This window comes from Hydra vulgaris, chromosome 09, assembly GCF_038396675.1.
Source record: "Hydra vulgaris chromosome 09, alternate assembly HydraT2T_AEP".
In the NCBI taxonomy this organism is placed as follows: Eukaryota; Metazoa; Cnidaria; class Hydrozoa; order Anthoathecata; family Hydridae; genus Hydra; species Hydra vulgaris.
In genome coordinates, this window is record NC_088928.1 from 51784506 (window position 1) to 51795840 (window position 11335).

Genomic DNA, 11335 nt, shown 5'->3' on the forward strand with positions numbered 1-11335 from the left:
ACCATGCTTATTACCTATTGTAATATCCATTGTTTTACGATTAAGCACAACCTCACACTGTTGACACAGAAAGAAAATTTTTATTAACAAGCTACCCGTATGCGCTTATACAATAGTTTTTTCTCATAAAAATTGTAACAGGAAATCTAAATGATTATTATTATCATCATTGTTATCTTTTTGTCATCAAAAAACAAACGTTGTTTAGTTTAAAAAAATCTTGTTAAGCTAGTTTCTTTTGTTCATTTTAGAAAAATGCACATTTAAATAAATAATGTATATCCAATACAACACTAAAATCTGTTTCTATAAGGCAATTGCTATAAGAGCGCCAGTTTCTAATGACAACGGCATTAAAAGCTAGCTCTATATAATATGGTATTCTGGTAAGCTGCCAAAGATAAAGCGTTCTGGTAAACTGCCTAACAGTCGGTCAGTAGTACCAACCTCCTTTGCTCCAAATAGTTCCAAAAACAAATTTCTAAACAATTTTGGTTGAAACGAAATTTGCAAACACAACAAAACCCTTCCCAGAGAAGCTCCTGACACAATTACTGTATACTAATCATTTTTGAGTGTTTAGATTAACTTTCATTTTTCAAAATGCTCCTGCATATGTCTATCCGTTAGTTTTAGTGCAAAATGGATAAAATTGTATTTGTCTACCTTCGAATGTGATGAAATGAGACTATATTTGGAACATTAAATACAGTGGGAATGGCATTATAAAGAAGACGCTTCCTCTCATTGTTTGTTAAATAATACATTGAACTTTCAAAATTATTGCTATACAAATGAAAGTCAAAAAATTTTCCATCAATATCTCCTTTTCTAAAATAGAGAATCCCACTGCTAAACATTTTTGTTTTTTTAAATTTTTATATAAACTACTTATTTGTACATTGATTAGCGTTCAATTTATTTACATAGTTATTAAGGCGCTATCAGTAGTCCTGACGGTCTTGTGACAGAGCACCGGGGAATAGGATTTAACTATGAAGTTCACGTCTCCTTTCTTACCAATATTACTTATTGGTCCGGAGCCCTATAAGCAACATTGGTAACAATTTTAAAATAAATAGAAGTAAAAATAATGATTATAAACTCAAATCAGATATCATACCAACAAGTATATTATACCTACTAGGCATTTAAGTACATACCTATTTTTGTCGTCTGAAAACAACAGAATGAAACAACTTTATAGTTATTCCACTAGTATTTGTACCTTTAACTGCAGCACATTTAAAGGGAATTGAAGAGCTTTATTTATTAAAAAAAAAAAAACGCTTAACAAAATAGAAAACTATGCAGAGTTTCAGCTGATTTTGTTTTTATGAGGTTATTTCTATACTAACATCCCAAATACATCACGCGTACACTCAAAACAATGCAAATTACAAACAAAATAATATAAAAAAGAAAAAGTCAAAAGATTTTGTTTACAACTTTGCACCCGTTTGGAAGGTCAATAACGCGTGCAACCATGGCTTTGACCTTAACCTACTCAGTATGACAAATCCTTGTTAGCAGATCAAGACAAATAAAAATTGCGACAAAACGTATTTCGTAGAGTTTCATGATTAAGATCATCTTGATAACCTCATTTGATGAAAAATTCACGACGGCCTAAAAGCGCTCACAGAGGGCTCCGCACCGTAGTGAGTCTGTGCATCACGCTCAACTCAATATATTAGTCCGTTGATCTGCAGGAATCCTCAGTAGTTTTTTGATTTTTAAATTATGCACTACAATCAGGTGTTAGACATGTTTTCATTAATGCTATATCTATTTTTAAGTAAAAATAGATACAACAATATAGAGCTAAGAATTAGATATTGAGTACTATAACATAAAATATTGTACTATGACACCTATTATAAGTTTATGATGAACTATTGTTTCATTATAAAATTTTATATTTTTATATAAATTTGTTAAATCAATACTAAATCAAGCTTTTTCAGTGTCTTGTATAGGTTTTTATTCACTGCCTTGGATGTTTCTTCTGATATAACACTAAATGGGACTTGGTGTTACATCCACTTTGTGAGTCGGAATCTGATTATATGAAACTTTATTCCTAGTGAAATCTTTTACTTTATTCCTAGTGAAATCTTTTTTTTTAATTTGAATTTCATGCTACATTTTTCTAATAAATGCTCTTATATCGAAAGATATTACTGGCTTAACATAGGAACAGCTACAAATTCATAAAGTACATAGCTACAAATTCATAAATTTCACAAATACAAACTCATAAAGACTAATCCAAAGTAACGTTATTGAACAAAATTTTTGCGTATCGAAGCACTGCTCAAACGGTAAGTTGACGATGTCCGGATTCGAACTCATTTTACACAACCTTACAGGTTCTAAGATTTCGTTTGACGCTCTAATCATCTGAGCTATGAGGTCACTAATATGTCAAGCATTTACATCATAAACAGTTTTAAGAGAAACAAAGACTTCAAAACCTTTTTTTTCTTCAATTTTAAGGCTGTATAAAGTTTTATTTCAAAACAACTTTCAACAATTGAATCAAGTATAACTTAATATTATCTTGCTAAAAATAATAGTACTAACATACTTGTGTTTCTTAACATTATGTAAACTGGTGATTTAGTCAATCTTTTCTTACCTGTAAAAAATAAATCAAATAAAACTTATTTTACAAAGTGTTGTTTTTAATTCTGATTCACAACAAGGCTGCAACCAACCACTATTAAGTTAGGAGTTACTAGAAAAAAAAAAAAAAAAAAAATAGTTATGGAGCAACAAAAAGGTTGACAGAAGTTTAAAAAGTTGTAGGCTGTATGAATCAGAAAAACGTGTAGACGGGAGAGAGTTCCAAAGGGTTGAAGTGCGCAGAAATAACTAGACGAAAAAAAGTTTTAAGAAAACGGAGGGACAGATTCGATAATAAAAATGAGAAGTTGCTGAAAAAAGAATCAAACGAGAATAAATTTTAGTTGATGGAACTAGAGTTGATAGCTCCTTTGAGCAGCCACCATGATAGTATATATATAAAAGAGAAAGAGCAGCTTTACAACGGTGGAAGAGAGGTTCAAGGTTGGCAGACAGAGCGGTTCCAATTACGTTTACAATATGTTTTTGGATTTTGTCTAGAAGTGAAAGAGCATCATTAGAAGAACCAATCAAATAAGACAACAGTATTGCACACAGAGACAAAAATAAAATTAGCAGAGGTAGAGAATCAGGAGTAAGAAAATGGCGAGCACAATAAAGAGAAGCAACCTTAGCAGATATGCTAACTTAGCAATTGATCGTATACATGGTTTCTATGAAAGGTCACCTTAAACAATAATGCAAGGAGACATAAAGAAGTGGACTCAGTGAGAAAATTACCATTTATTAGTATAGGAATGTTGAGAGTATTGCAATTGTTGTTTGCAGTAAATACCTAGTTTTGTTGGAATTACAATTCACAAGCCACTGCAAGCTCCAATCTGTTACAGTAGTGATACCAAATTCAAGATTGGCTGTCTATTTAAAGCAATTGAAAGAGAAGACTTTCAAGCAAAAAAACTAATTTGGATGTAAGATTATCAGGAAGATTATTAAAGTGTTGCGGCTGTGGCGCAGTGGTTAGAACGCATGCTTTATAAGCAGGAGATCCAGGCTCGAAACGAGCTTAGGACATACTTTCGCGTCACGGTAAGGAAGGAGGCGTGAACTTCCTGGTTAAATGCATTTCCGCGGTGCTCTGTGACAAGACCGTAAGGTTTTCTTGGGGCACCAAACTAACAAAAAAAAAAAAAAGTAAATAAGAAACAAAACAGAATTAAGGAGAAAACAGTGAGGCACCCCAGAAGTTTCCGGAAATGAAGAAGAGTGTTGGCCTTCAAAGATGACTTTAAAAAAGCGGTCAAAGAGAAACAACTTGATTTTGAAATCTCAAAAATTTTACCAGATGCATCATACGAAGCAAATTTATGAAGAAAATCAGCTACCCAAACTTTGTCAAAAGCTTTGTCAAGATTTGTCAAGAGCAATAGCCACAGCATTTAAATAATAAAATAATTAAGTCACAGGAGTTAGTAAGTCAGCGGTAGAGCAAGAATTTGAGATAGCTAACCTCTAGACACGAAGCATACTCCAAACAATTATATGTTTATATTTATGTAAAATAAGGATGCTTTGCAAAAAATTGTCCCTCAGTTTGAGCTGAATTGTATTATTGAAGTGACAGGAAGAGCGTGGCTATTTGGTTCGATATAAAAATGAGAGAAATAGTTTTTTGCATTTATCAAGTTTATAATATAAACAATTAATTTCGGCTAAATAAACCTATTTATTTTTTGAGTTTTAGTAAAAGAGAGGAAAAGACGACTGATGAAACTGACCTAACTACACTCTAATATCCTAACTAGAGACATCATTTTGCAAATATTGTCACAAAATCATTTAATTCTAATTTGAAATTATGAGGATAATGCAGTTTTAGAATTTAAATTAATAAAGTTTCAAAAAACTTAAAGGTTAATAAGTACATTTTTAGGATACAACTATTGATACAAAACAAAACTTTAATTTTTTCTCTTGCTTTTTACACTTAGCGTTGTACAATATCAATATTATTATATACCAAGTGACCAACTGAGTCACTAAAGCTCATATTTGGAGTGAGGTCTTCTCATATTTTCAGAAAACTTGAAGTACCAGAACTTGAAGTACCAGAAAAGCCAAAAAAATAACAAAAGTATTTTGACGTTAAAATAAAAATTTACAAAAAGTATTGACAATATTACATATTATTACACAAATTTTGATAAACACAATTTTAAAGATTATTTAATTAGAGCATTTCTATTTTTTTTAATGCTATTTTTATTTCACAAGATAATACTTTTTTTTAGATTGAGTTGTTCATTTACATTATCAATAAAAAAGCATTTATTTGTTGCTACTTTTTGACTATCTATGTTTTTATTCTTTGATAAGTTAAATATTTATAAAAATATTTGAGTCACTATTTTTATTTCTCCTACAAAACTTCTCGTAGGTGCTTTGGAATCATTTTCCTCATTATAATTTCACATTTCATCGTATACCCAAAGATCATTTTGTAGAAAGGCAATTTTGCGAAGCGAAGCGAGGTACAATAACCTTTATAAAATTTTTTGGTTTTATTTGTAAAGGGATATTGCAAACAAATTCCAAAACAGCATTCAACTTTCACACCAGTGCTGATAATATGGAGCGTTGTCCCCTATAATATGAACGTGCTGATGAGCTTCTTGAATCTGTTTAATGGCTGAATTGGTAAAAACTCGTGATCCTTGAACCATCCTATAATCCATCTATTTTTCCAATATATCCTAGAAAACGTCAAAGTTCGTAAAATCTAAAAAATTAAAAAACAGCGCGCATATATATAAATAAAACTTCAAAATGTCAATCGGGCTAGATTTTTCAAAGTTGTCCATCATTGCGGCAGCTTGATATTTAAAGCTTGCCATTTCTGACTGGAAATCGGAAGAATCTAAATCTGCCTTGTCAATTTGAGATAAATTTGCAGCTTTTTTCTTGAGTTCATCCACTGAACTTTTAGAGAGTGAATGCCCACTGAGGTAGCCAAAATCAGAGGATACAGCAGACATCAGCCTCAAACCGCCACTCTATTTGTGTAATAATGCTGTCAAACACAAGGTTGCACTGAGATCCGAATTCTGTTTCTGCTGTGAGAAGGTGAGAGTCATCTTCAGCTTCATAAAGTGCTATTTGCTTCACTTTGCGCCTCCTCTTAATTGGAAAGCCACCATCAATTTCGCTCTGGTTAGCTTTTTCTGTGGCATCTTTGATAATATTGTCCACCCCAACATCTCAAAAATTCTGAATGAAAGCCTTCAACCATTTCATTTTTTTTTACGGCAATGTCAATTGAAATGGTTTTTGACTGAAGCAGTTTGTTTTCCCGGTCAATTAGAGAAAGAATTTGACACCAGAAATCCAACAAACACAAAAAACTGTAATCAATATGAATGAGAAGTTCTTTTGCACTGCTAACTGTGACAGCATTTGTCATTGGATTGTAGATAATGGATTCCAAAACTTGAAGATCATCTTTGATTTGTCTGTGCAATGGTGCAATTGCTTCTAAAAGTAGGATGTTGTGGTTTTTTTTGCTTTAACGGACGCAATGTGTTCAGCCACTAAAGGATAATAATGGCTAATCAACTCAATTAAGCTCAGAAAAATGCCACTGTTTTGTTGACCAATGTCTTCTGTTATTCCCCGAAGGGCAAGATTGTTCTTGGCACAGAAAAAAATTGCATCAACAATCACTTTTAAGATATCTCTCCGCCTTTTCATCTCTCCACTAATAACTCTCTACAGATCAGAATTCAGGGTGTTTCCTTCCTTGAGGTTTTTTTCAAGAGTTTTCCGATCAGAATAGCATCTTTGGTGTTCATTGTTGTTTTCATGCTCAGGAATTCTTGGGTTTAGTTTTTTCCAGTCACAAAACCCTTTAGAAATTTCTAAGAAATTGTTGGTTTTTGTTGTTAAAAATAACAAACAGCAAAAGCAAAATAAAGAATCTTTTTTATTGCTGTACTGCAGCCAAGTGCGAAAAGATTTTTTACCATTGGGATGAATTTTTTGATACCATTTTGAGCTGAAGTGTCGCATTCTGTTGTCAAAATCACACAGCGTGTTTGGGAAAAATTCTCTTTTGTCTTGCTCTGACCTATGCTCAATCAAAAAGCATCTTGTTTTGTCAGTTATTTTAGGCCATGTTGCTGGATCCCTATGTTGAAAATTTTCTTCCGAGGCCACTGGAATTTCTGAGATTTCTGAATGAAGTTCATCCTCGTCCATTTTAGCTGGGCCTGAAAGCTAGGCATTTTCATCTTCCCTGGTTGGTTCTGAATCAGTTGCCCAAAATTTTTCTTGACTTTGGCTGATGAAAATCTCCTCTTCAATTAAATCCAAATGATGATCTGAACTCAATTAAAGTCAATTATAGGATCTGTTGAACTGTCATTAATTTCAATACAAATATCCTCTGAAATAATTTGTTTCTCCACTGAGTTTGTTAACAACCACTTTTTGAAACAGTTTTGTAGTTTCTCGTCACTTTCTTGGCGCTGTTTTCTTTTCTTCTTAAATTCAGCACCAGATAACTTTTGGGTTCGACTCATAATAGAATTATAATGCTCAAAAGTTATCAAAGGTATATTAGTGTTATAGGGCGCTTTTTTGTTCAGTATATGAGCTTTAATATTTAAGAGTTTGTGTCAAGAGGCGGAATTTTAATTAATTTTCTGTTCAACAGCAGCGATGCCGTGAAAATTAGTTTCATAAACTGATTATTGTTTTTTTAATTTATTAAAGTTTGCGCCCTCCCAATTTTGGCGCCTCAGGCCGCGGCCCGGCCGGCCCCGTCCTTGGTACGGCTCTGTATATATATATATATATATATATATATATATATATATATATATATATATATATATATATATATATATATATATATATATTTTATATATATATATATATATATATATATATATATATATATATATATATATATATATATATATATATATATATATATATATATATATATATCCTTAAATACTAGGTACATGAATACATGGAAATTTTAAATTAATCAAACACTAGATTTTTATATATCATTGAAAAGGTTTTCAATTCAGTATTTTAAAGGTGAAAAAGTTATCAAACTCAACAATTCTACAAAAAGTTATGGCATTTTGAGTACCGAATTTTTTATATATGGATTTCTTGAAGAAACTTGCATCAAATTTGAGGTTTTTTAACTTAAAACGTCATAACTTGGTCAATTCTTATCAAAATACTTACAACATGGTATCAAAAGATAGGTCTAACAAAGTGCAATATGTATATACAAAGGATGAACGAAGAGCGCTAGAGGGGAGTCTACAAAACTTTTTATTATATTGAAAAATGTAAATTTTTTAAAAGAAAATATTATTATTTAATTGAAATTTATAATCATTATTTGTATTTTTTAATATATTCTAACAGAGTACCACCAAATAGGATTCGGATACTTTAGGTTGATAGGCTTAAGTCCTTTTGGCTTCGGGCGCACTCTCTGACCCAATATCAAGATTATTAACTTGTATCTTCATATCTAAATGCATGCAATTTAGTATCAAAAGAAAAAAAGGTTTTAGGGATAAACACGTAAAAAGAGTGCAAGAGGGTATTATTTGGAAGCTCTACACCTCTCACACCTGGTAGGGTGGGTTAAAACTTGAGTATTATTTTTTTGTAATAATAAATAGTATTTATATAAAACACAAATTTTTCATAAAAAAATCAAACTTTATACAAAAATTAATATACAAAAAGATTTTATAAAAGTATCAACTTAATAAATATATACATACACACTATACATACACCTATCAATAAGTGTATATAGATTCAGCTAAGTGAATCTGTATAAACTTATTAATAAGTATATTTATAGTTGTTAATAACTGAATTTCTGAATTCTCTGCCATCCCTTCTACCACCAGGTTTGTATTTAAAATGACGCAGGTTTTTACCTCCGTTCTGGGCCCATATGCAAAAAAACGCGCGGGACAAAAGCAAAAAAACGCGGCGGTGGTGTACTTATTTATATAAAAGAAAACATGTGTTTCATTATTAGACCTGATATGAGTATCTCTGACGACAATATTGAGGTTTTAACAATAGAAATTAAAACCGGTAATTCTAAAAATATACTTTTAAGTTGCTGTTATTGCCCGCCATCTGGTAAAACCGAAAGCCTCGCATCATTTTTGTGTAATGACATTTTAAAAAAAGATTTAAAGGAAAAAAAGTTTCACTATTTCATAGGTGACGTAAATTTAAACTGTTTTGAATATCACACTAATAACAACATAAAAAAATTTTATGATAATTTATTTCAAAACGGTGCGGTTCCATTAATTAGCAGACCAACAAGAGTGACAGCTTCGTCAGCTTCTATAATTGATAACATTATAACTACTGATATTTTCAATAAATTTCTTAAAATTGGTATTATAAAAAATTTCTGACCATTTCCCGATTTTCTTCTCAATAAATATTGTCCCTAAATTACTACCACAACAAAAACAAATTTTTACCAAACGTTTTTTTAATGAAACAAGTTTAAAATCATTTAATGAACAGTTATCCTTAATTAGATGGACAAATATCGACTTTAAAAGCAAAACATAGTCTATGACACATTTTACAAAACCTTTTTTGATATCTACGACGCAAATTTTCCAAAAAAAGAAATATGTAAATCTAATAAAAGTTTAAAGTCACCGTGGATAAATAAGGACATAAGGAAGTCTTCTAAAATAAAACAAAAACTGTATGTAAAATACTTAAAAACAAAAACAGATGAAAGCAAAATTTTATACAAAAAATACGCTAAACAATTCGAAAGTCAAAAAAAAGCTGCAAAAAAAAATTATTATTTAAATATGTTAGAAAAGCATAAGTTTAATTCAAAACGCACGTGGCAAATTTTAGCAGAAATTACAGGTAATCGCAAATTAAAATCGTGTTCTTTGCCTAAAAGTTTAAAAATTAATGGTAATAATGTTGATGACCCAAAAGAAATAGCTAGTGAGTTAAATAAATTTTTTGTATCTGTTGGCCCAAATTTATCTAAAAACATTCCAGACATGCTAAACCCTATAATTAATTGTGTTTTTCCACTTAAAACAAATTTAAATGCTTTCGAAGTATCATTTTTAGAATTTGGAAGTGCCTTTAAAATGCTAAAATCTAATAAAGCAGTAGGTCCAGACGACATCAGTGGAAACATAGTCATTAGTTCATATAACAACATAAAAGATATTTTATTTAAGGTTTTTAAATGTTCAATAAATCAGGGAATTTTTCCTGAACAACTGAAAGTAGCTAAAGTTACTCCTATATTCAAAGGAGGTGAACTAAAAAATGTAAATAATTATCGTCCAATCTCAGTTCTTTCTGTTTTTTCTAAAATATTTGAAAGAATTTTATTTAACAAAATATTTAATCATCTCTCTGTTAATAATATACTTTATAACAATCAGTATGGTTTTAAAAAGAATAACTCAACTGAACACGCAGTAATTCAACTCACTCGATGCATTACAAATTCCTTTGAAGAATCACAGTTTACTTTAGGCGTTTTTATAGACTTATCTAAAGCCTTTGATACCATTAATCACGACATTCTCATAAAAAAACTGAAACAATATGGTATCACCGGTGAAGTCTTGACATTATTAAAAAACTACTTAAAAAATCGTAAACAATTTGTTTACATTGATGAACCTACCCCTTCAAATGTTTTAGAAATAGCCTGTGGAGTTCCACAGGGTATACTTGGACCACTATTATTTCTTATTTATATAAATGATCTATATAGAGCCTCTAACTTAATGACAATAATGTTTGCGGATAATACCAATCTTTTTCTATCCAACAAAAACATCAATCATTTGTTTCATGATATGAATATTGAACTGAAAAAAAATTCAGACTGGTTCAAATCAAATAAACTTTCGCTAAACATTGAAAAAACCAAATATATTCTCTTTCATCCAGTTTCAAAAAAGCATATTCTACCATGCAAAATGCCTGTGCTTATTCTTGATAACATTCCTATAAAAAGAATCACGTACACAAATTTTTTAGGTATCATTATAGATGAAAATCTTTCGTGGAAGTACCATATCGATAACTTATGCCATAAAATATCCAAAAGTATTGGAATTCTTTATAAATCAAGAAGTATTTTAATGAGACATACTTAAATTAAGTTATATTACTCTTTGATACACTGTCATATTAGTTATGGCAATGTCGCGTGGGGGAGTACGCACAAAAGTAAGTTAAAACCTCTCCATTGTCAACAGAAGCATGTAGCACGTTTTATAAATTTAAAAGATCGTTTTACTCATGCAAAGCCTCTTTTATTTAACATGAACAATTATTAATTCTTAAATATTTATGAGGTTAATATTTTCAACGTTCTTTGTTTTATGTTTAAATGTAAAATTAATTTATGTCCAGTTTCTTTTAGTGATTTATATTCATGTAAAGAAAAAAACAAATATATACTCCGAAATAATAATTTTATACGACAACCAAAATGTAAAACAAATATCGGCAAATCCTGCATTCCATTCCGTGGAGCATTTTTATGGAACAAAATAGTCTTAAAAAATTTTGATTTTACTCATGAATGGAGTTATCCAGTATTTAAAAAAAAACTAAAAGAAATAATTTTTAAAATTGATGACATATTTCTTTATTTTTGAATGCTTGGTTTTTGATGGCT

General features: G+C 30.4%; 2 protein-coding genes across 2 annotated transcripts; one reads left to right on the plus strand and one right to left on the minus strand.

The window, feature by feature from the left end:
• Positions 1-6354: 6354 nt before the first annotated feature.
• Positions 6355-6843, minus strand: LOC136085563 (zinc finger MYM-type protein 5-like). Its single transcript, XM_065806883.1, has one exon. The coding sequence runs from the start codon at positions 6841-6843 to the stop codon at positions 6355-6357; it is 489 nt and encodes a 162-aa protein (XP_065662955.1).
• A 2639-nt stretch (positions 6844-9482) lies between these two features.
• On the plus strand, positions 9483-10808 carry LOC136085564 (uncharacterized). The gene is made up of 2 exons (XM_065806884.1): positions 9483-9965; positions 10083-10808. The coding sequence occupies exons 1-2, from the start codon at positions 9483-9485 to the stop codon at positions 10806-10808; spliced, it is 1209 nt and encodes a 402-aa protein (XP_065662956.1).
• The last annotated feature ends 527 nt before the right edge of the window (positions 10809-11335 follow it).

Excerpts from the sequence above, each read along its gene's own strand:
- LOC136085563 (XM_065806883.1), bottom strand. The coding sequence starts at position 6,843 with ATGGACGAGGATGAACTTCATTCAGAAATCTCAGAAATTCCAGTGGCC.
- LOC136085564 (XM_065806884.1), top strand. The coding sequence starts at position 9,483 with ATGTTAGAAAAGCATAAGTTTAATTCAAAACGCACGTGGCAAATTTTA. Across the intron at positions 9,966-10,082 it reads AAGGAGGTGAACTAAAAAAT|TATGGTTTTAAAAAGAATAA; the intron begins GTAAATAATTAT and ends TATAACAATCAG.